The sequence below is a fragment of the Halichoerus grypus genome, chromosome 15 (genome assembly GCF_964656455.1).
Source record: "Halichoerus grypus chromosome 15, mHalGry1.hap1.1, whole genome shotgun sequence".
NCBI classification, from domain to species: Eukaryota; Metazoa; Chordata; class Mammalia; order Carnivora; family Phocidae; genus Halichoerus; species Halichoerus grypus.
Window position 1 is genome coordinate 46,322,462 of NC_135726.1, and position 26,036 is coordinate 46,348,497.

General features: G+C 37.5%; 1 protein-coding gene across 1 annotated transcript in view; it reads left to right on the forward strand.

The window, feature by feature from the left end:
* Positions 1–26,036, forward strand: part of LOC118553128 (uncharacterized) — a 55,879-nt gene that overhangs the window by 24,243 nt on the left and 5,600 nt on the right. Inside the window, exons 4-5 of the mRNA XM_036120119.2 lie at positions 20,395–20,521; positions 20,833–20,928. Of these exons, the coding sequence (XP_035976012.1) occupies positions 20,395–20,521; positions 20,833–20,928 (223 nt within the window). The remainder of the gene's footprint in view (positions 1–20,394; positions 20,522–20,832; positions 20,929–26,036) is intronic.

Sequence of the window (26,036 nt, forward strand, 5' to 3'; positions counted from 1 at the left end):
CTTCCCCAAATTAGGGAAGTTCTCTGCTATAATTTGCTCCAATATACTTTCTGCCCCCCTCTCTCTTTCTTCTGGGATCCCAATTATTCTAATGTTGTTTCATCTTATGGTATTGCTTATCTCTCGAATTCTGCTGTCGGGATCCAGTAGTTGTTTATCTCTCTTTTTCTCAGCTTCTTTATTTTCCATCATTTGGTCTTCTATATCGCTGATTCTCTCTTCTGCCTCATTTATCCTAGGAGTTAGAGCCCCCATTTTTTATTGCACCTCATTAATAGCCTTTTTGATTTCGACTTGGTTAGATTTTAGTTCTTTCATTTCTCCAGAAAGGGTTTCTCTAATAACTTCCATGCTTTTTTCAAGCCCATTTAGTATCTTTAAAATCATCATTCTGAACTCTAGTTCTGACATCGTACTGATGTCCATATTGAGTAGGTCCCTGGCAGTCAGTACTGCCTCTTGTTCTTTTTGTTGAGGTGATTTTTTCCGTCTTGTCATTTTGTCCAGAGGAAAACAGATGAATGAGAGAACAAAATGCTAACAGGGCAACAATGTCCCCAGAAAATATACTCTAAACAAATCAGAAAAGACAGGGGAAAAGTAAGGGAAAGAAAGAGAAAAGAAAAAGAAAAAGAAAAGATAAAAACAAAAACAGAACAAAACCAAAAAAAACCAGAATATGATCAAATATGATCAGGATGGTGCATAGATCAGTGCCACACACTAGATTTTGGGTGTATTTTGGTCTGTTAGAAGAAAGTGCCTCCCAAAATTTTAAAGAAAGGAAAACTTATATATGTACAAAAATAAGGGTTGTATGATGAAGGGATGGAATATGACTGTAAAGATGAAAATTATAAAAGATTTTATAAAAGGAATTGATAAGTTTGAAAAAAGAAAAAAGAGGATAAAAAAAAGAAAAAAAAAAGAATGTGATCAGGCAGGAGACTAGAACAAAGCCATACAGTAGAGATTTAGGGTATATTTTGATCTGTTAGAAGAAACTATCTCAAAATTTTAAAGAGAGAACAACTTATGTCAAAAATAAGGGTAACTACTTTGAAGGGATAGAATATGACTCTGAAAAATAAAAATGTTTTTTAAAAAAGGGATTGATAAGATGTTGGTTGAAAAAGAGAAAAAGAAAAATAAAAAAAAAAGTTAAAAAAAAATAACTTTGAAAGACTAAAGAATCATGGTAAAAAAGCCATGAATTGTATGTGCAGTATTCCCCTAGCGCTGGAGTTCTGCCGTTCTCTTTGATTGGTAAACTTGGTCTTGACTGGCTGTTCTTGCTGATCTTCTGGGGGAGGGGCCTGTTGCCGTGGTTCCCAAATGTCTTTGCCAGAGGCGGAATTACCCCGCCCTTGCCGGTCCCGTGCTAAGTAATCTGCTTGGGTTTGCTCTCGGGAGCTTTTGTTCCCTGCAAGCTTTCTGTTGGGCTTTGGAGGACGAGAGTGAAAATGGCGGCCTCCCAGTCTCCGCCCTGGAGGAGCCGAGAACTCAGGGCCCCACTCCTCAGTGAGTCCCAGATAAAAGCAGTCAGTCACTCCCATCTCCCCGGTCTCCGGCCGCACTCCGTGCTCACCCGGCTTGTGGTCTGTGACTGAGTGCTTCTATCTCTGGTGCAGGACCCCGTGTGGAGTCTCCAAACCCAGCAGATCCATGCGGTGCGCTCTCGCGCCGCTCCTCCTGGGGGAGGAAGGGGAGTCTCCCCGGATCTGCCGCTTGTTGGGTCCTTGCTGGAGGAGCAGTGCCCCGACTGTGCCGCGGATCACAGTTTATGGCAACTCCGAGCTGAGAGCCTGCGCCTCCGCTCTGTCTCTGCAGCCGGCTTCCCCGCTCTGATACCTGGGAGCTCTGCTACATTCAGGCACCCCCGGTCTTTCTGTGACCCCGAGGGTCCTGAGACCACACTGTCCCACGAGGGTTCCACCCCCCGCTTAGCCACCGGAGCGACATCCCTCAGCGGTGCCAACTTCTAAAAGTTGCGATTTTGTGCTCGCTGCTTTATCACTTGCCAGAAGTGGCGGATGGAGGCCCCCTCCCCCACCGTCTATCCTCTCGAATATCTAATATCGCCTTGGATTCACTTCTCCGCACGTCCTACCTTCCAGAAAGTGGTCGCTTTTCTGTTCAGAGAGTTGTTGCTATTCTTTTCTTCGATCTCCGGTTGAGTTCTTAGGTGTTCAGAATGGTTTGATCCCTATCCAGCTGAATTCCTGGGACCAGACGAAATCCAGGTCTCCTACTCCTCTGCCATCTTGCTCCGCCCCCCAAATAAGTAAATCTTTTAAAAAAATATTATTACTAGATAGTGTTTTTTCTTTAAGCATGTTGAATATACTGTCTCATTGTCATTTGGCTTTCATTGTTTCCGATGAGAAGTCAGCTGTTAGTTTTATTGTGGCCTGTAGATAATGGATTATTTTTCTCTCGCTGCTTATAAGGTTTTCTATCTTTACTTTCAGCATTTTTAAAGTTTTATTTTATTTTATTTTTATTTTATTTTAAAGCCGGTATAACACAGTGTTATATTAGCTTCAGGTGTATAATACAGTAATTCAGCAATTCTGTATACTACTCAGTGGTCATTATAAGTGTACTCTTAATCCCCTTCACTTATTTCACCCATCCCTCCTATCCACCTCCCCTCTGGTAACCATTGGTATGTTTTCTATAGTTAAGAGCCTGTTTCTTGCTTTGTCTTTTTTTTTTCTTCTTTGTTTTGTTTCTTAAATTTCATACATGAGTGAAATCATATGGTATTTGTCTTTCTCTGACTTGTTTCACTTAGTATTATACTCTCTGGTTCTGTCCATGTTGCTACAAATGGCAAGATTTCATTCTGTTTATGGTTAAGTAGTATTTCATTGGGTGTGTGTGTGTGTGTGTGTGTGTGTGTGTGTGTGTGTGTGTACTACATCGTTTTTATTCATCTATCAATGGGACACTTGGGTTGATTCCATAATTTCGCTATTATCAATAATACTGCAATAAACATAGGGGTGCATATATCTTTTTTAATTAGTATTTTCTTAATCTTTGGGTAAATACCAGTAGTGTAATAACTGGGTCATATGATAGTTTTGTTTTTAATTTTTTGCCGAACTTACATATTTTCCACAATGCCTGCAACAGTTTGCATTCCCACCAACAGTGCATGAGGGTTTCTTTTTCTTTACATTGTTGCCAACACTTGTTGTTTCTTGTGTTGTTGCTCCCAGCCTATTACTAAGGCCACAGTCTGATTGTTGTGCGTGGTTATCTTCCCCTCTCACCAGGGCAGGGGTCACTTTGGAGTGGTGTTGGCCCCTATGAGGGCTGCTTACACACCGCCAGGCTTGTGGCACTGCTTTGGATGGGCTCTCCTAAGAGCATATTGCAGGGGGGGAATCCACAGAAGCGGGTAGGAGTTCAGGATGCATGCTGTTAGCAAGGTTTGCCCAGGTCTGCTGTGTAAGGGGACCTGGAGCTGAGGCCTGGCTGGAAGGAGTGTGTCCACAGGGGCATGTGGGAGCAGGGCACACTGTTAGCAAGTTAGGTAGCCAGTGTCGCCACTGTACTGGTTCTTGCTATTTCTGGAGAAGCCTCCCAAGGATCCCTGCCTCTCTAGCACACGCTCTGAGATTAGTAAACAAATCTCCTTCCCATATACCCTGGGAGTTTTTCAAACTGCTATTTCTATGTTATATCTCTGTGGGGCTTTTTATGCTCTTTATGGGTGGGGGCTCAGTTTCCTTTCACCGACCTCTCCCAGAGCTGAGCCTGCTCATTTTTAAAGTTCCAGGATTTGAGTCCCACTTACTTTTTTTTTTTTAAGATTTTATTTATTTATTTGACAGAGAGAGACACAGCGAGAGAGGGAACACAGCAGGGGGAGTGGGAGAGAGAAGCAGGCTTCCCATGGAGCAGGGAGCCTGATGCGGGCCTCGATCCCAGGACCCTGGGATCATGACCTGAGCCAAAGGCAGACGCTTAACCGTCTGAGCCACCCAGGCTCCCCTTGAGTCCCACTTACTGTAAGAACTTCTGAGTCTTAGCCCCTTTGGTTTTCAAAGCCAATGTTCTAGGGAATTCATCTCACTGGACCTCCCCAGTGAGAGAGTCTGTTTCTCTCCACTGTCTGTGCCAGCGGCATCCTTTCCCCTTGAATACAGTCCCGTGGGCTGTTTAGTTCCTGACAATGTCTTCACCCTTCCTACCCTCTTTGATGGTGCCTCTTCTCTATATTTAGCTGTAGCGAGTTGTTCTGACATTTTCTGGGTTACTTACACTCATGTGAGTTGTATTTGTAGGACAGGTGAGCTTAGGGTTCTCCTGCTCCACCATCTTCCCTGGAATTCTACTTTTAGCCTCTTGATTATGATGTATTTAGGTTTGTATCTGCGTGTTCATCCTGCTTAGGGTTCATTGAGGGTTTTGGATTTCTGTATTAGGGGGTTTTTAAAAATCAAAAACTAGGAAGTTTTCAGCCATTTCTTTCAATATTTTTCAGTTCTTTCCTCTCTGATGTTCATATATGCATATGTTCATGTGCTTATTGCTGTTTCACATTTCTCTTAAGTCTGCATTCATTTTTAAAATTTTTCTTTCTTCCTTAGATTGCATAGTTACTTTTGATCTGTTTCTTTCTAAGCTTGTTGATTTTTCTTCTGCTAACTCAGATCACCGTGCAACTCTGACAAAGCCTTAGCCAGGCCAGTGGAAAGTTGCTGACCAAAGCTTTCGCATTAGAAGAGTCTCATATCAGGTAGAAATGGTTCAGGCTTTAATACCCTCACTGTCTTGGCTGGGAGTAGCTTGGGAAGATCATGGTCTCAGCATGAACTCAGTAGTAGAAGCAAAGATGAACAGCTGGAGGATGTTCACCCAACTATGCTTCTCAAAGCTGGTTCTCTTGAAGGGGATCTAAGAACATACCTCCATGGTTGCTGCAAAGATAGTACTTTGAAATGCTCCCTGTCTGGCATGAGCATTTTTATCTGTCTCTATAGATTTGCCTATTGATGGCTTATGACAGCAATTCTAGATAACAGATGCTTAAACAAGACAGAATTTTATTTGTCCCTCATGTAGAAGTTCAGGTACCAACAAACAGATTTAGTCCTCTATCTCCAAGGAATAGGGAACCAGAATCCTTCTATATCATTGCTCTTTCTCATTATCCTCTAATAGTTGGCTTCTGCTTCATTGACCCAAATGACTAGATTTGCCTGGTTATCACATTTCCTTACCATTCCACAGGAAGTAGGAAGACAGAAAAGGTATCACCTCATCCCTTTAAACTCACCAGTAGTTGCACATATTTCTAATTTCATCTCATTATCTAGAATATGACTGTATAAAAATACGTAGATTCCAGGAATTGAAGAATGATTAATTTTTTTCAGGAGGCCATGAGCCCAGCCAATACCTTGGAAAAGAGGAAGAATACATCCTGGTGTAGAGGAGTAACATTCTATGCTACAATAGCACACTATTACACTATTTCTTCTTTTTCTATTTTCTATTTCTTCTTTTTCTTTTTAGATCATGTATATTTCATACTTCTTTTATTATTGGAGTGTAATTCACAAGCTATTTCAGTTTCAAGTGTATAGTATATTGATTCAGCAATTCTTACATTACTCATTGTTCCCCATGATAAGTGATTACCATCTATCGCTGTACAAGAATATTACAAAATTATTCACTATATTTTCTATGCTGTACTTTTCATCTTTGTGACTTACTCATTTTATACCTGGGAGGTCATACCTCTTAATCCCCTTTATTCCCCCCACCCACCTACCCTCTGGTAACTACCAGTTCCCTGTATTTGAGTCTTTATTTGGGGTTTTTTTATATGTTCATTTGTTTTGTATTTTAGATTTCACATAGAAGTGAAATCAGCTGATATTTGTCTTTCCCTCTCTTGCTTATTTCACTAAGCATAATACCCTCTGGATACATTTATGTTGTTGCAAATGGCGAGATCTCCTTTTTTATGGCTGAGTAATCCATCATATATGTATGTATGTATATATATCACATTTTCTTTATCCGTTCCTCTATCAGTGGACACTGATATCTTGGCTATTATAAAGAAGGCTGCAGTAAACATAGGGGTGCATATATCTTTTTGAATTAGTGTTTGCATTTTGCATTTTGCTGTCCAGTTTTCCCAACACCATTTGTTGAAAAGACTGTCTTTCCTATTGGATATTCTTTCCTGCTTTGTCAAAGATTAATTGACCATATAATTGTGGGTTCATTTCTGGGTTTTCTGTTCCATTGATTGTGTGTGTGTTTTTGTGCCAGTACCATACTGTTTTGATTATTGCAGCTTTGTAATATAACTTGAAGTCCAGAATTGTGATGCCTCCAGCTTTGCTTTTCTTTTTCAAGGTTGCTTTGTCTATTCTGGGTCTTTCATGGTTCCATACAAATTTTAGGGTGTTCTAATTCTGTGAAAAAATGCTGTTGATATTTTGCTAGAGATTGCATTAAATGTAGATTGCTTTGGGTAGTACAGACATTTTAACAGTATTTGTTCTTCCAGTCTATGAGCATGGAATATCTGTTTCTTTGTGTCATCTTCAATTTCTTTCATCAATGTTTTATAGTTTTCAGAGTACAGGTCTTTTCTCTCTTTTGGTTAGGTTTATTCCTAGGTATCTTAATTGTTTTTGGTACAGTTTTAAGTGGGATTCCTTGATTTCTCTTTCTGCTGCTTCATTATTGAAGAATAGAAATGCAACAGATTTCTGTAGATTTTGTATCCTCTGGCTTTACTGAATTCGTTTATCAGTTCCAGCAGTTTTTTGGTGGAGTCTTTGGGTTTTCTCTATATATAGTATCATGTCATCTGCAAATAGTGAAAGTTTTACTTCCTCCATACCTGTTTGGATGCCTTTTATTTCTTTTTGTTGTCTGATTGCTGTGGCTAAGACTTCCAGTACTATGTTGAATAAAAGTGGTGAGAGTTGACATCCCTGTCGTGTTCCTGACAGTAGAGGAAAAGCTCTGTTTTTCCTCATTTAGGATATTTGTTGTGGGTTTTTCATATATGGCCTTTATTATGTTGAGATACGTTCCCTCTAATCCTACTTTGTTGAGGGATTTTAGTATGAATGGATGCTGTACTTGGCTCAAATGCTTTTTCTGCATTTACTGAAATGATCATGTGGTTCTTACCTGTTCTTTTATTAATGTGATGTATCATGTTGATTGATTCGTGAATATTGAACCACCCTTTGCAACCCAGGAGTAAATCCCACTTCATTGTGATGAGTGATATTTTAAATGTATTGTTGGATTCAGTTTGCTAGTATTTATTGAGAATTTTTGCATCTATGTTCATCAGGGATATTGGCCTGTAGTTCTCTTTTTTAGTGATGTCTTTATCTGATTTTGGTATCAGGGTAATTCTGGCCTCATAGAATGAATTGGAAAGTTTTCCTTCCTTCTCTACTTTTTGGAATAGTTTGAGAGGAATAGGTATTAACTCTTCTTTAAATGTTTGGTAGAATTCACCTCTGAAGCCATGTGGTCCTGGACTTTTGTTTGTTGGGAGTTTTTTGATTACTGATTTGATTTCTTTTCTGGTTCTTTATCTATTCAGGTTTTCTATTTCTTCCTGTTTCAGTTTTGGTAGTTTATATGTTGGAGGAATTTATCCATTTCTTCCAGGTTCTCCAATTTGTTGGCATATAGTTTTTCATAATTCTCTTATAATTATTTGAATTTGTGTGGTGGTATTTCTCATCTCTCATTTGTGATTTTATTTATTTGGGTCCTTTCTCTTTTTAATTTTTTCAAAGACCCAGCTCCTGGTTTCAATGATCTTTTCTATTGTTTTTTTAGTTCCTGTATCCTTTATTTTTGTTCTAATCTTTATCATTTCCTTTTTTCTGCTGGCTTTAGGCTTCATTTGTTTTTCTTTTTCAAACTCCTTATGGTGTAAGATTAGATTGTTTATTTGAGATTTTTCTTGTTTCTTGAGGTTGGCCATTTATCACTATAAACTTCTCTTTTCTAACAGCTTTTGCAACATCCCCTAAATTTTGGACTGCTGTGTTTTCACTTTCATTTGTCTCCATATTTCCTCATTTGATTTTTTTTAATTTCCTCATTGATTTCTTTGTTGACCCATGGGTTGTTTAATAACATGTTGTTTAGCCTCCATGTGTTTGTTTTTCCCAGTTTTGTTTTTTTTTTTTCTATTTTCATACTATTGAGATTGAAAAAGATGCTTAATATGATTTCAGTCTTCTTAAATTTATTGAGACTTCTTTTGAGTCTAAATGTGATCTGTCCTGGAGAATTTTTCATGTCCCCTTGAACATAATGTGTATTCTGTTGTTTTGGGAAGTAATGTTCTGTATATATCTGTTAGGTCTATCTGGTCTAATGTGTCATTCAGAGCCACTGTTTCCTTGTTGATTATCTGTCTGAATGATCTATCCATTGGTGTAAGTGGGTTGTGGTTGTTAAAGCCTTTTCTACTATTGTATTATTATCAATTTTTCCCTTCATGTCAATTTCTTTCATATATGTTTTGGGTGCATAGATATTTATAATTGTTATATCCTCCATTTGGATTGATCCCTTTATCATTATGCAGTACCCTTCTTTGTCTCTTGCTAGTCTTTAAGTCTGTTCTGTTTCATGTAAGTATTGCTACCCTAGCTTTTTTTTGCGGGGGGGGAGGGGGGCTTCTATTTGCATGGTATATGTTTTTCCATCTGTTCACTTTGAGTCTCTTTGTTCCCTTAGGTCTGAAGTGAATCTGATAGGCAGCATATAGATAGATATTGGGTTTTTTATCCTTTTAGTACCTTGTGTCTTTTGATTGGAGCATTTAGTCTAGTTACATTTAATAGGATTATTGATAGGTATGTACTTATTACCATTTTGTTAATTGTTTTCTTATTTTTGTAGCTCTTCTGTTTTTTCTTCTCTTAGTCTCTTGCCTTGTGGTTTGATGGTTGGTGTTATGCTTGGGTTTTATTCCCTTCATTTTTTGTATAGGTATTATATTGATTTTGTAGTTACCCTTTGGGTTCATATATAACATCTTTTGTGTATAGTAGTGTATATTAAGTTGTTGCTTGAGTTTGAACACATTCTAAAAGCACTAAGTTTTTACTCCCCCTCCACATTTTATGTATATGATGTCATATTTTACATCTTTTTCTTTTGTGTCCCTTGACTAATTTTCATAGATATAATCGATGTTGCTACTTTTGTGTTTTAATTTCTGTACTGGCTTTTTAAGTGATTAACCTACTACCTTTATTATATGTTTGCTTTTATATGTGAATTTTTTTCTTACATAATTTCCTCACTTCTAGTTTTGGCCTTTTCTTTCCACTTAAAGAGTTCTCTTTAACATGTCTTGTAGAAATGGTTTAGTGGTGACGAACTCCTTTAACTTTCTTTTTTTTGGTCTGGGAAACTCTTTATCTCTCTCTCTCTCCTTTTTTTAATTTTTTTATTTTATTATGTAAGTCACCATACAATACATCATTAGTTTTTGATGTAGTGATCCACGATTCATTGTTTTCGTATAACACCCAGTGCTCCATGCAGTACGTGCCCTCCTTAATACCTATCACCAGGCTAACCCATCCCCCCACCCACTCCCCTCTAAAACCCTTAGTTTGTTTCTCAGAGTCTATAGTCTTTTTATTCTGAATGATAACCTTGCTGTGTGGATTATTCTTGGTGTAGGTTTTTCCCTTGCAGCACTTCCAATATTTCATGCCACTTTCTTATGGCCTGCAAAGTTCCTGCTGAAAAATCAGCTAAGCCTTATGAGGTTTCCCTTGTGTGTAACTCTTCTTGTCTTTTGCTGCTTTAAAATTCTCTCTTTATCAACTTTTTGCCTTGTAACTGTGTGTCTTGGTGTGGACCTACTTGGGGTCATCTTGTTTGGGGCTCTCTGTAGCTCCTGAACTTGGCTCTTTGCTTCCCCACATTAGGAAAGTTTTCAGCTATTATTTCTCCAAGTTTTCTGCCCCCCTCATCTCTCTCTTCTCTTTCTCAGATACCTGTAATATAAATGTTATTTCTCTTAATGACGTTGCAGAGTTCCCTTAACCTATTATTCTGCATCTGCTTCTTTCTTCTTAAATCTCTCTTCTTCACTTTTCTTCTTCCTTCCTCTTCCTCTCCTCCTCCTCCACCTCCTTCTTCACGTTATTATTTTGCTGTTCACCTTGTTTCATTTCTCCCAGATCATTGATCCATTCTGCATTCTCTAATCTGCTGTTAATTCCCTCCAGTATATTTTTTTATATCAGTTGTTGAATTCTTCAGCTCTGACTGGTTCTTTTTCATATTTTCTATCCCTTTACTGAATTCTGAGTTCATCCACTCTTAATGTCCAGTCAGAATCTTTATGATCATTACTTTGAATTCTTTATCAGGCATATTGCTTATCTCCATTTAGTTTAGCTTTTTTACTCTGATTTTGTCTTGTACTTTCATTTGGGACATATTCTTCTATCTCGTTTTGTCTTACTTTCTGTGTATGTTTTTTATGTATTAGGTAGGCCAGCTACATCTCCTGATCTTGAAAGTTGAGGACTTACGAGAAAAGGTCCTGTGGTTCCCTGTAATGCAATCCTTACTGGTGACCAGAACCAGGTGCTCCAGTGGTGTCCCCTGTGTAGGCTTCATGCTCTCTCCTGTTGTGCCTGAGCTGTATTTGCCTTCAGCCAAGCCAGTTGCAATGATCTGCTTTGCTTTTTTTTGAGATTTTATTTATTTATTTAATAAGAAAGAGCACAGCAGGGGGAGTGGCAGAAGGGGAGGGAGAAGCAGGCTCCCCACTGAGCACGGAGCCTGATGTGGGGCTCAATCCCAGGACCCTGGGATCACGGCCTGAGCCAAAGGCAGACACTTAACCAGCTGAGCCACTGGCGCCCCCTGCTTTGCTTTTTGTGGGCACACTGAGCAGGATTTGCTCCCTGAGTCATTGAGGGACCTGGCTGCCACCAACATGGGCTTGTTGGTGGGTAGGGCCAACTCTTAGCCCACCTGTCTACAATTAGCCTATCACAGTTGTAGGTGCACTGAAGGGCAGGGTTTGCTCCCTGTACAACCAGCTAAGAGACCCTGCTGCAGGAACTGCATGTGCACTGGTGTGTGGGGTTATTGGTCCTCCTCCCCAGGGCAGGAGTCAGTTGGAGCGGCACAAGTCTGTCCAGGGCTACCTGCCAGGGTGTCGAGGTGGGAGCTGCTTTAGAGGGATGCATGCTGAGGTGGATGAGTTGGATGGGGAAGGTTGGCATGTGGACATCAGGTGGGGGCACACAGTGCTAGCAGGCTAGATGGAGAGGGTTAGTGTTTGTCTGCTTCATTATTTATGTTTAAAACATCAACTTTTAGGGACGCCTGGGTGGCTCAGTCATTTAAGTGTCTGCCTTCAGCTCAGGTCATGATCCCAGGGTCCTGGGATGGAGACCCGCATCCTCTCTCTCTGACAAATAAATAAAATCTGTCTAAAAATCAACTTTTAAATATGAAGATTTATGTGTATAAATTCTAGATTTCTCATTTTAAGACTATATTTTCATGTTTACAAAATTATTTTTCTTAAGTATTTTCAAGATTATTTTAATGATTTCTTTTTGAATTCTCTCACTCTTGAGCTGGGTGCAGTTAGGATTTTCTTGCCAAATCTGTGGTGTTGGTTTTTTATTTACTAGTTTATTGATCCATCTTGGGAGAAATCTGAGGCTGAGGCAGTATTATCAAGAATTCATCTTATATGCTTCTGTCCTTCAGTGTGATTAGTGAAACCATTTTGCTGAAACCAACTTTCTGCATTATGTTTTTTCCTCAGTCCTACTTCTTAACCAGGTCCTTTGTTCAGGCTTAGTTTGGTCATTATCCCAGTTAAGGGGAATTCCCAACAACTCCCTGAATTTCAGGGTCTTAAAAATTTGACATTTTGCTTTCTTTTTTAAATAATTTTTTCTTCAGCTTTATTGAGATATAATTTACATATAATACTGTGTTAGTTTAAAGTGTACAGTGGTGGGGTGCCTGGCTGGCTCAGTAGAGCATGCAACTCTTGATCTCAGAGTTGTGAGTCTGACCCCCACATTGGGCACAGAACTTACTTAAAAAATAATAAATGGTGTTGATTTGATGTACTTGTGTATTACAAAATTATTACCTCCATAGGATCAGCTGACAATTACCATTTCTTTCTGTGTTGAGAACATTTAAGACCTACTCTCTTAGCAACTTCCAAGTATATAATACAGTGTTCTTAACTGTAATCACCTTGCTCTGTACATTAAATACCTAGAAATTATGTACCTTATAATTAGAAGTTTATACCCATTGACCAACATTCCACGTTTATACCCATTCTCCCACTTCCCAGCCTCTGGTACCACCACTCTACTCTGTTTCTAAGAGTTTGGCTTTTTAAGAGTTCACATATGAGTGAGATCACAGAGTACTTGTCTTTCTCTGTCTCACTTCACTTAGCATAATACCGTCAGGATCCACCCAATGTTGCAGATGGCAGGACTTCCTTTTCTCATGGCTAAGTAAACTCCTGTGTGTGTGTGTGTGTGTGTGTGTCTGTGTGTGTGTGTGTACGTGTACATACCACATCTTCTTTATTTATTCATCCATAGATATTTAGGCTGTCTCCATATCTTGGCTATTGTGAATAATGTTACAGTGAACATGGGAGTGCAGATATTTTTTCAAGATTCTGATTTTATTTCCTTTGGATATATACCCAGAACAGAATTGCTGGATCATATGGCAATTCTATTTTTAATTTTTTAAGGAATCTGCAAACTCTTTTGCATGGTGGCCATATCACCGAAGTGCACAAGGGGTCCCTTTTCTCCACATGCTCATCAACTCTTAATCTGTTGTCTTTTTGATGATAGCCATTCTAACAGATGTAAGATGATACCTCATTGTGGTTTTGGGGTAATCATCATTTCTCTTATGACTAGTGATGTGATACATCTTTTCATATACCTTTTGGCCATTTGTAGGTTTTCTTTGGAAAAATGTCAATTCAGGTCTCTGGTCAATTTTTAACGATGTTGTTTGATGTTTTGCTATTGAAGTGTATGAGTTCTTTGTATATTTTGGATATTAATCCCATATCAGATACATGTTTTGCAAATACTTTCTCCTATATTCTATTGGTCACCTTTTCACTTTTGTTTATTGTTTCCTTTGTTGTGTAGAAGCTTTTTAGTTTGCTCTCGTCTCACTTTATTTTTGCTTTTTGTTGCTTGTGCTTTTGATGTCGTATCCAAAAACTCATTGCCAAAACTAACGTCAAGGAGTTTTTTTCCCCATGTTTTCTTTTAGGAGATTTATAGTTTCTGGTGTTATATTTAAGTTATTAGTAACCCATTTTGAATTAATTTTAGTGCATGTTGTACTAAGGGTTCATTTTCATTCTTCTGCATGTGATTTTCCAATTTTCCCAGCACCATTTATTGAAGAGGCTATCCTTTCCCCATGAGTATTTTTTACTCCCTTGTCAAATATTAATTGACCTTATTTGCATGGGTTTATTTCTGTACTCTTGATTCTGATTGGCCTATATGTCTATTTTTATGCCAGTACCATACTGTTTTGATTATTGTAACTTTGTATTATAGTTTGAAGTCAGGAAAGGTGATTCCTCCAGCTTTGTTCTTTCTCAGGATTGCTTTGGGTATGTGGGGTCTTTTGTGGTTCCATACAAATTTTTTTTTTTCCTGTGTCTATGGAAAAAAGCCATTGGATTTTTTTTTTTTTTTTTGAGTACTAAATCTGGTTTTATTTACCCAGGCCATGTGGTACTTTCCTTAGTAAACTAAAGAATTTATAGACATTGGAAATTGAGGTTTTATTGTGTAAACTTAGAATGTGCAATCATGAACACATGACAGAAATAACATGGAGGGAAATGGCTGCAGTATTGTTCCCATAAATTCTCCCAGGACCTTTGCACATTGGGAATTTTGATAGGGATTTCACTGAATCAGTAGATGGCTTTGGGAAGTATGCACATTTTAACAATATTAATTCTACTGATCCATGAACATGGGATATCTTTCCATTTGTTTGTGTCTTCTCCCATTTATTTCATCAGAGTATTGTAATATTTACTATACAGATCTTTCACATCCTTGGTTAAATTTATTCCAAAGTATTTTATTGTTTTTGACAGTATTACGAATGGGATTTTATTTCATGTTTTTACAGATATCTTGTTAATGTATAAATGTAACTGATTTCTGTATGTTGATTTCATATCCTGCAACTTTACTGAATTCACTGATTAGTTCTTTTTTTTTTTTTTTTTTTAGCATGCCCGGATTTACTGATTAGTTCTAACAGTTTTTTGGTGGAGTCTTTAGGAGATTTTTTTATATGGTCATATCATCGGCAAACAAAGACAGTTTTACTTCTTTCTTTTCTCTTTGGATACCTTTTATCTCTATTTCTTGCCTGATTGCTGTGGTTAGAACTTCCAGGACTGTGTTGAATAGGAGTGATGAGAGTGGGCACCTTCACCTTGTTACTGACCTTTTACCATTAAGTATGATGTTACCTGTAGGCTTGTAATTTATTCATTTATTATGTTGAGATATTTTACTTGAATACTCATTTTCTTGAGAATTGTTATTGTAAAATGGTATTTTTCTCTACCTTCTTTTTTCTGCACCTATTGAGATGATCATATGGTTTTATCATTCTGATAATATGGTGTATCACATTTATTGATTTGCATATGTTGAACCATCCTTGCATCCTAGGAATAAGTCTAACTTGATCATAGTGTATGATCCTTTTAACGTGCTGTTGAATTTGGTTTGCTAATATATTGCTTTGCTAATATATTTGGCTTCCTATTATATTGGCCTATAGTTTTCTCTTCTAATGTCCTTATATGGTTTGGTATATCAGGGTATAGCTGGTTTCATAAAATGAGGTTGGGAGTATTCTTCAGTTTTTAGAAAAATTTCAGAAAAATTTTTGCCAGTTCTTCTTTAAATGTTTGCTGGAATTCACCAGGAAAACCATCCAGTCCTGGCTCTTCTCTTTTGGGAGATTTTTGATTACTGATTTAATCTCTTTTCTTGTTATGGGTCTGTTCAGATTTTGTTTCTTCATGATTTGGTTTTGGTAGGTGGTATGCTTCTAGGAATTTATCTATTTCTTCTAGGTTATTCAATTTGTTGGTGTATAATTGTTCATAGTAGTCTCTGACAATCCTTTGTATTTCTGTGGTATGAGTTGTAATTCAGTCTTCTCTTTCAGTTCTGACTTTGACTCTTCTGATTTTTTTATGTCTGTCAGAAAAATCCTAGCCCTTAGTTTCATTGATCTTTTCTGTTGTTTTCTTGGTTGGTGTTTATTTCTGCCCTGGTCTTTATTTCCTTACTTCTGCTAACTTTCAGCTTGGTTTGTTCTTTTTCGTAGGTCCTTCAAGTATACAGTTATGTTTATTTGTGATCTGTGTTTTCTTCTTAATTTGGGTATTTATTGCTTTTAACTTCCTTTTAGTACTAATTTGCTATATCCCATACGTTTTGGTATATTGTGTTTCCATTTTCATTTCAGGTATATTTTAATTTCCCTTTTGATTTCTTCTTTGACCCCACTGATTGTTGGGTGTGGTGTTTAATTTTCACTTATTTGTGATTTTTCTAGCTTTCCTCCTGTTATTGTTTCCTAGTTTCATTCCATTTTGGTCAGAAAAGATACCTCATATGATTTCAGTCTTCTTCAATTTACTAAGACTTGTTTTCTGACCTATCAAAAGATCTGTCCTGGGGAATGATCACTGTACATTTGAGAAGAATATGTATTCTGGTGCTTTTGGATGGAATATTCTGTATATGTCTTTTAGGTCTATTTGTTCTAAAGTATAGTTGAAATCCAGTGTTTCCTTATTTGATTTTCTATCGGGATGATATATCCATGATTAAAAGTGAAGCACCCTACAATTCTTACATTGTCGTCGAGTTCTCCCTTCAGATGTTAATATTTGCTTAATATTTAGGTGCTCCAATGTGTGTGTATATGTATTTATGATTGTTATATCTTCTTGATGAATTGATTTTTTTTATCATCTTATAATGACCTTCTTTGTCTCTTGTTAACAGTTTTTGGCTTAAAGTCTGCTTTGCCTAAGTATAGCTACCTCTGCTCTCCTTAGGTTTCCACATGTGTGGAGTATCTTTTATCATAACTTCTCTTTGAACCTATGTGTGTCCTTAAAACTGAAGTGAGTCTCTTGTAGACAGCATATAGTTGGATCTTATTTTTTATCCATACAAACACTCTATGACTTTTGATTGAAGAATTCATCCACATTTGGAATAATAATTAATAGGTAAGAACTTATGTCATTATATTCATAGTTTTCTGGCTGTTCTTTAGTTCCCCTGTTGTTTTATTCTCTCTTGCTGCTTGCTTTTGTGAATGATTTTATGTAATGGCATGCTCTGATTCCCTTCTTTTTATCCTCTGTGTATCTGCTGTAGGTTTTGCTTTATGGTTACCATGAGGCTTACATAAAACACTTTATGGATATTCTATTTTATGCTGGTGACAACTTAACTTTAATCACAGACAAAAATAATCTACTTTTTACTCCCCTTTTTAATGTTTTTGATGTTGCAGTATTGTATTCATTAACAAGCTATTGTAGCTATCGTTAATTTATAAATTTTTTTATTTAAATTCAGTTAGCCAACATATAAGTACATCATTAGTTTTTGATGTTCTTGTCCTTTATACTAGAGTTAAGTGTTTAACACACCACCATATTACAGTATTAACGTTTTCTGAATTCATCTATATATTTACTTCTACCAGTGTGTTACATACCTTTGTCTTCATGTTACTAATTAGTGTCTCATTTCAGCTTGAACTTCTTTCAGCATTTCTTGGGAGATAGTTCTAGTGGTGATGGACTCCCTCAACTCTTGTTGGGAAAATCTTTCCTCTTCTTCATTTCTGAAGGACAACTTTGGTGGATAGTGTATTCTTGGTTTGTGGATTTTTTCCTTCAATACTTTGAATACATCATCCTGCTCTCTCCTGGCCTGTAAGATTTCTGCTGAAAAATCTGTTAGCCTCATGGGGGTTCTCTGTAAGTTACAAGCTTCTTTTCTCTTGCTGTTGTTAAGATTCTTTTTGTTTTTGATTTTTGTGTGTCTTGGAGAAGATTTTTTAGAATTGAGTTTGGTGACCTTTGAGCTTTATGAATTTGGATATCAAAATCTCTCCAGATTTGGAAGTTTTTAGGCATTATTTCTTTAAATAGGCTTTCTGCCCTTTTTCTCACTCTTCACATTCTGAGATTCTCATAATGTGAATATAGTTTCGTTTGATGATGCACCATAATTCATATAGACTTTCTTCACTCTTTTTCTCCTCTGGCTAGATAATTTACAGTTCCTGTCTTCTAACTCACAGATTCTTTCTTCTGCTTAATCCATTGTGCTGTTGATGCTCTTTAGTGCATTTTCATTTCATTTATTGTATTCTTCTCCAGAATTTGTTTGGTCCTTTTTTTTTTTTAATTTTATTATGTCGTTAGTCATCATATATTACATCATTAGTTTTTGATGTAGTGTTCCATTGTTTGGTTCTTTTTTTATGATTTCTCTGTGAAATTTATCATTTTGTTCATGTATGTTTTCCTAATATCATTGTTATGTTTCTGCATTTTTTTGTAGCTCTTTGAGTTTCCTTAAAACAGCTATTTTGAATTCTTTATTGGAAAAATCACATTTCCATGTCTTTGAGATTAGTTACTGATAGATTATTCTGATCCTTTTGCAGTATCATGTTTCCTGATTTTTTCATGTTTCTTGAAGTTTTGCATTGCTATCTTCACATTTGAAGTAGCTCTCCCCTCCTCCAGTCGTTAACTACCTTCAGGAGAGAAATAACTTCCATCAGCACTGCTAGGGATTCTGAGGCTTTCTCAGAACTTCTGTCAATACACCTGCCCCACTATTCTTGATCTCTCTTGTGGCAGAATTCTTAAGCTTGTATGCCTTTTCTTCATCCTGTAGCACACCAGGGTGCTTGCTGACAGCCTCTTTTTTGTTTTTCCAAAGGTGGCCCTAAAGCTCACGTTTGTGGTCTCTCCCTGGCCTGCATTCAGACTGGCTCTCTGCTACAGGTGGGAGTTTGTGGGGGTGTGGTCTGCAGAGCTCTGAAGGTGCCCATGGGGGAGGGGATCTGTAGGCAAAGTACATGGAGCAGCTCATGAGCAGGCTTCTTAGTGGAGTTTGCAACACAGTAGGATCTGGATCCCTTTCATGCGTTATGAGACTCCTATCTGCTATTCAACCAGATTCATTCTACCCTCCAGTCATGCAGGTCAGAATTCAGTACTCTAGATGGGGTGAGACAGAAGCGAGCCACTTTGGCACTGTCCCACACAGCTAGGAAACCGAGTGCTCACTCATATATTTTCACTTTCCTCCACAGATAAGTTCATTGACCATGAACATCTCTCATGGTCCTAAGCTGTGCTGCCTTGGGAGATAGGTGATGTGAGTAAAATCAAACTGTTCCTCTTACCCTCTGTGATGGGTCCAAACTCATATTTTTTGCTCCCAGCAATACATTGGAACTTCTCTGCTGCAGACTGGATTTCCACAAAAGTTCTCTTATCCATGGATGATTGTCTAAGACCGTTTTTTCCAAGGGTTCTGGACCACCGCCAAGAGGGGTAGAGTTGGTTCATGGATCATTACAGAATCCACACCTGGGGCTGAGCTCTTATATGCCTGTTACCCAATGCATGAGTAGGCGAGTCTCCTCCTTAGTCTCTTGGTGTATGGAGCTCTATCCGACAGCTCCCACAAAGGTACTTTTGTCCATAGATGGAAACCAAATTGTTGTGGAGGCAGGAAAACAAATGGGGGATGTCTTATTCAGGCATATGGCCTTTGGTTTCCTAAACCAGTTTATTTCAAAAACCTTGATATTTATTAGAAAGCATTCCAAAAGAGGATTTCAGTCCCACAGCCTACTCTGAACCCTTTGTGTTAGTAGATGTTCATGTTCATAGGGTCCTTTTATTTATTTTTTAAGACTGTATTTATTTATTTGACAGAGACACAGCGAGAGAGGGAGCACAAGCAGGGAGAGTGGGAGAGGGAGAGGAGAAGCAGGCTTCCCGCCGAGCAGGGAGCCCGATGGAGGGCTCGATCCCAGGACCCTGGAATCATGACCTGAGGCGAAGGCTTAATGACTGAGCCACCCAGGGCCCCCCTTTTATTTATTTTTTAATATCTTATTTATTTGAGAGAGAGAGTACAAGCTGGGGAAGGGAGGGAGAGGGAGGAAGAGACTCCCCGCTGAGCAGGGAGCTCGATGTAGGACTTGATCCCAGGATCCTGGGATCATGACCTGAGCCAAAGGCAGATGCTTAACCGACTGAGCCACCCAGGCGCCCCTCATAGGGTCCTTCTGGACCTATGAATAAATTCTTAAAAACACTGATTGTGAATTAGCTCCTGGTGATTTCTTTTTATCTCACCCAGTCTCTCATAGAAATTCCTCAAAGGGTAGGAAATTTGGACAGATCTTTGTTCTGTTGCTGTTGAAGATTTTTTTCTGATGTTTATACTGTTGAACATTTCAGTTTTTAATTAGGAAGATTGCATTATATTTCTATATATAAATCATATTGCTCTCATGAAACTTGTCACCAGCATCTCATTTCTGGAACTTATTCTAAAGCTTTCTTGATACTGTTTTCTCATGGTTCTAGTTGTAATTCTAGTTCAGACCATTTAAAAAACTTTCTTAATGAATCTTTTTTTTAATTTATCTGTTATTTGTATGATACTGTCTGTTCTTTTTAATATATGGGAACTTTGTTAGCAGTCATATCCCATTTTCATGGCTTCAGACACTTATAGGCTTATGAACAATACAGCCTCATTTTTCTAGATTTCTCCTGATCTAATGAGTAGTACATCCAGCTGCTACTGTACTTCAAATTGTGCATTTCATTCCCTCCCTGCTTCTGCTTCCATCCAAATCCAGTTTTCATTTTCTCCTGCCTCAATGAGTCACAGGCATCTAGTGAGTTCCCAAACCAGTTGAGTAAAGTTGTATATTCCTCCCTTTTCCACACTCAGTATAAATTGGTGCCCAAGATCTCTTTAACCCATGGTAGGTATTAAAGATACGTGCTTGCTGATTCTGTGAATGAACATAAACTGATAGAATATTGCTAATATGTTGTTGTTGTTTTTAGAAAATAACAAAACCAGGTAAATTTTTAAATAACCTCTTACCTTTGGATACTATGAGAACATGGTTCAGTATGTTTTGTCCACGTCATTTAAAATGGATGACTTCAGATTGAGTAGGAGTATGTTGTTACAGGGAACAGTGACATTCAAAGATGTGGCTATTGACTTCACCCAGGAAGAGTGGCAGCAGTTGGATCCTGCTCAGAGGAACCTGTACCGGAATGTGATGCTAGAAAACTATAACAACTTAATCACAGTGGGTAAGGGTAGTTTCTTGTGTAACTCAATTTCTGGGAGTAAAGTACCTTTTTCCCCCCCCAATTTCTGAAATGTGTGGAACCTTTAAATGTTAGAGTGAGTTTGGCCTTTAAGTGCCTTTACTCACATGAATGTGGGTGCTGCAGCTTTCAAAACAAAAGGTCATCCTTGCTTATGTTTCAGGGGCAGTATCCCCACAAACCATGTCCTTATCCTTCAGAAAGCCTGATTTCCCCGGGCCAGTGTCAATTCTTGAATGATTTTTTTGTTCCTGGTATTTATGCCCACATTTTATGTTACTTCCCTCTGACAGGCTGTCCATTCACCAAACCTGATGTGATTTTCAAGTTGGAGCAAGAAGAAGAACCTTGGGTGGTGGAGGAAGAAGTGTTAAGGAGACACTGTCCAGGTTAGTTAGGGAGGGAACAGAAGGGTGAGGAGGGGCCATGACTCTTTAATGATTAATCAGTGACTAGTTGACCCCTCTGAAATGTTCTTCAAATATATTTTCCTAAAGACTGTATACTTTTAAGTGATAATTTGTGTGAATAATTTATTAACCTAAGATGTCTTTTCTAGATAACATTCTTCTTTCCACAGAACTTAAAGGACTAGTTGGCCTTTTTACCTGTGTGCTAGATACCAACATTTCCTAATTTCCAGCTTTACGTAACTTGACAATCATTTTATTATTAGCATCTTCAGTCTCTCTGCCCACCTTGTTACATAGGATCCTTTCCTTTTGCATTCACATATTCACATAACCAGTTCAAATAAACTGTTATGTTGAAGACTTTCTCTTCTTTCTGTTATAAATGCCTTAGCATTATATTTTGTACTCGTAGTCACATTTCCCACTGTATTTTTGGCTTTTGCTCTCATACTTCAGTAATGGCTACAGCTGTTTTACTCAATAAGTTTTAAAGTCAGTGATACTTTTCTGATAGTTTTCTGCTACATTTGTCATGTATTTGTGCACACAATTGTCTGCATATTTATACACACACATATACCTACATACACATATATATACATGCATACACATATAGACAGTATGTATAAACACACACACATGTATATTTCTAATTTGGTAGATATTACCAAATCTTTTTTTTGCCCTCCAAAGAAACTACATTTTTATTTCTACCAGTGATTTCTGGCAGCATAGTCTTAGCATTTTTAAAAACTTTCCCAATTTGATAGGTGAAAACAATTCATTTTAGGTTGGAATTTGTATTTCCTTTATTATGAGTGAAGTCAAGGATGTTTTCATATGTTTAAACTCTGTCTATATTTTTCTTTATAAACGACTTATGTCTTTTGCCCCCTTTTCTGTTGAATTCTTAATTTGTATGAATATACTGATGTGATTATGATTAGCCTTTTATCTGTTGTATGTTTTTCCAGTATTTTTTCACAGTTGGACATTCCTCTTTGAAGTACTTTTGCCACCTTAAGTTTTTTTTAATGTTCCTTTAGCTAAAATAATCTTTTCTTACAAGAGATTATCCTATGATTTTTTTCCTTTATGTATATAGGTGAATTATGTCTACATACTTCTTAGTAGTTACCCATCCTCACATTTTTGCCATGAATGTAAATAACTGTTCCAGCTTTTTCAGGCTTTGAATTCATTGTTACGCTGGTTTCATAAATAGAATTTAAAACCATTTCTTCTTGTTCTGGAATACTTATAATAGCACATAACTCCCTTAAAATTTTGGCTTATCTTACTTGTTCACCTTTTTGGACCTTGTGGATTATTGAGGGAAAATGCTCTTGGACAGCTTTTATCCTTTGTTACTTTGTAACTGTTCTTTGTAGATGTTTTGTCTCTTTTGGCATTAGTTTTTGGTAATAGGTTATATTCTTCTAGAAAATTACCCACTTAATTCTGGTTTTCAGATTAATTTTTACAGAGTTGAACAACGTAATTTCTGTAAATATTTAAGTTTGCTCTGTATCTGTAAAGGTGTTTACCATATAACTGATGTTCCGAGGTAGTCTGTTATATTTAACAACTTGTTTCATCTTTATTTTCCAATCTGTTGGTATAAAATTTCCCATAGTGTTCTCTTATTTTTGTCTTCATTAACTCTGCAGACTTCTTAGCCTACACCATCAGATATTGGCTTTCCTTCATTGTCTCTACACTCTCCTTCTGGGACTCCTAAAGATAGAGGCTAGATCTTTTTTCCTCCATCTTTTTTTTTTTTCATTTCCTTTACTATTTTCTGCCTCTCTTTCTATGTTGACTTCTCAGTAATTACCTCAGATACATCTTCAGATTTACTCATTCTCTCTTCAGCTGTGTTTATTCATCTTTTATCTCATTTGCTTAAAAAAATTCAGTAGTACTATTTTGTATTTTTAGAAATTCCTCCCCTTTTTTGTTGTTGTTTTTTTGTTTTTGTTTTTGGCGCTTTTTTCCCCCTACATCTTTCTGGCCCTTTCTATTGATTTCTGTGGCTTGTTCATGTTTTTGTTTTTATCATTTGCTTCTTTAAAAATATTCTATATAGCTCTTCTGTTTTTTGTATCTGACAATTCTAGTATTTTAAGTCCTTGGTTAAATATCTTGTTTTGATGATTTGCTTATTGTACTTGATTCTTCACATGCTTGATGACTACTGATTGTGAATTTGGCATTTTTAAACCTTTTTTGCAATAATCTTACTGTCCTAAATTGGGGTTGCATTCTTCTGAAGATGATTCACATGCGCTTCTGGTAGGTGCCAACAGGCATTACCAAGTGAAGACCAGTTGACCTTCTTTGAATGTCCTGGCTTTTTGTAGCAACCTCAGTTGATCTTTTTCCTTATTCCTGGCTTGAGGCTTATGCTTCAGTTAATTGGGCTTTCATTTGCCTGGGTAGTCAAGTCAGATTCATCTTCCAGCTTGCTTTCTAAATCCCTCTTGCAGACCTGATTTTGGCTAATACTTGTTTATTTTTGTTTTTCTCATTTTTTAGTGTATGATACTCAGGTGTGGTTGACGGAGAGTATTGTGGTGTTCTTGGAGATTTATGCTACTCTCTACAAGCCCAGTAATGCATCAAAAAAAAAAATTTTTTTTTTAAAGATTTTATTTATTTATTTGACAGAGAGACAGCGAGAAAGGGAACACAAGCAAGGGGAGTGTGAGAGGCAGAAGTAGGCTTCCCACTGAGCAGGGAGCCTGATGCGGGGCTTGATCCCAGGACCCTGGGATCATGACCTGAGCCGAAGGCAGATGCTTAATGACTGAGCCACCCAGGCACCCCGCATCAAAATTTGTTTTACCATTATCTTATTTTTCAGTGTGAGGTTATCATACCATAACTTCAATACTGAAAGTACTATCTAGTCTCTTTCCCCCCCCGACTTGCATGGTATTCTTTGTTTTGCTTGTTTTTATTTTTCTCTTCCATTTCTTTCCTTGGTTCTGCCATTTTTGTTCCCTATCCCTTTCTGTTTTCTTATTGTTTCTTCCTCATTTATTTATATTTATATTTTGAGCTGTTGATGTATAGATTTATTTTCATTAAGCTTTTCCATTCATGGAAATAGTCAGCATTTTCATTTACTGTGTGCCATAATTGTTTTAGCTGGTGCCTTTTGTCTGCTTTCTTTATATCATGTTTCTTTTATGTTTTTTTTCTTGTAATACTTTTTATAGATCTGAGTTTAGCACCTTCTCATTTTTAGTGGTAGGCTAGTTCTTCCTTGACTTGCTTTTTTAAAAAAGGGTAATGTTAGGGAAAGAAAATGAGTACTCTGATCTACAACAGGGATCATCAGCAAACTATGGTTTGTAGGCCTGCCACTTATTTTTGAAAATAAAGTTTTATTAAAACATAGCCACACCCAGTCATTTACATCTTGTGTAGGATTGCTTTCACATTATAATGGCAAAATTGAATAGTTGCATCAAAGATTGTGTGACCCACAAAACCTAAAATATTTACTATCTGACAACTTTAAGAAAAAGTTTACCAATTCTTGATGTATATGAATGCATTTGTTCTTCATACTGAAGCCCTTTATTCTACATGGTTTTATGTATAAAATATGTTTAGGCTTTATTTTTCCTCATCCAAAAAGGAACTGCAGCTGCAACGTTTCTCATAACTCTGAGGTCAGTCTTTGTCTTTATTTTCACACTACCACCCCAACAGACTTCTTCCTAAAAAAGTAAATGTTACGGTGCTTCCTTGTTCAGTCCTGGCTGGGATATCTTGGGATAACAAGTCTCCTGTAACCAGTCTACACTCCCAAATTTCATTGTTGTAATCATGGAATAATTAATTCTAACCTTCAAGGTGTGATATCCATTTTGACACTGTCAGCTGCCTGTTCTGCCCAAGATCAGCATGAACAGCTATCTTTTAGAATCCTTCTTCCCCTATTCCAGCCTTCACTGTATTTGTCAACACTAACTCATTTATTATAGTTGGGGTTACAGCCACCCCTAGGATCAGTCAAGAGTCAATGAGAATTCATTCCCATTATTTGTAGAAGGGAAAAGACATCAGCTGCTTTTCCATTCCACCATCTTAAAACATGGAGTCTTGTGTCACATATGATATTTTGATTGTGCCCTTGGAATTCTTTTTCATTTCTCTTTGGATGGTACTTTGACAACCTAATCTTACCTTCTTCAACATCATTTGCTTAATGGAACTTCTCTTTTTCCCCTAAGTGACCCAAAAGGTTAGTATTCTGCCTTCTTTTCTACATTTGCAATCTGTAACCAAGTCTCTAACTTTATCTGCTTTACAGTTGCACAGGAATTTTCCTTCCTTTATTATCAATCTGGCAGAGAGGGAGAACAATCTCCATTTTCCAGTCTTGGAGCTCAGCAGGAACAGGGAACTGAATGTTATCCTTCAGTATGTAGGCTTGCACTTACTCTGTGCTTGAGCCAATTCTTTTATTTTGTATCCTCTGCCTCATGTCCCTGACTTGATAGCATTTCTGCTTCCATTTCTTTTTTTTTTTCTTCTTTGGACAAAACTGCAAAACTTTATTGAGAGAATTTTAGCCACTTTTCAACACAAGAACTGCCCACGTGGCTTCAGCTTGTCTTCGTTTAAACCTGTGGTTTCCATTCACCTGCCTCTAGCATCTCAAGGGGCTCTAGATTTACAAGTCCCCTCCTTTTGACAGCAGGACCATCTCCACGCTCACGCCCAGTCTTTTCACCAGCCAGTTCCTTTTGATTAGGTTCTGAGACAGGCCCTTGAACCACAGATGCTCCTTCTTTTTTCTCTTGATCAGGTATAATATCCTGATGCTTAGTTGGTGGCTCCTCTCCTTGAGGTTGCTCAGCCTGAGGCAGCTGGGCAACCACAGGCCCAACTGGCTGCAAAGATTTTTCATCATCTTGTCTTGCTCTAGGTCTGAATGTTGACTTTACTTGCCAATTCATATTTCGCACAGTTGGGTCTCACACACCAAGAACAAATCCAGATGGCAAGACGTGACCTGCACAGTTCTGCACCCAGACCACACCACCTCTGCTTCCATTTCTTAAGAG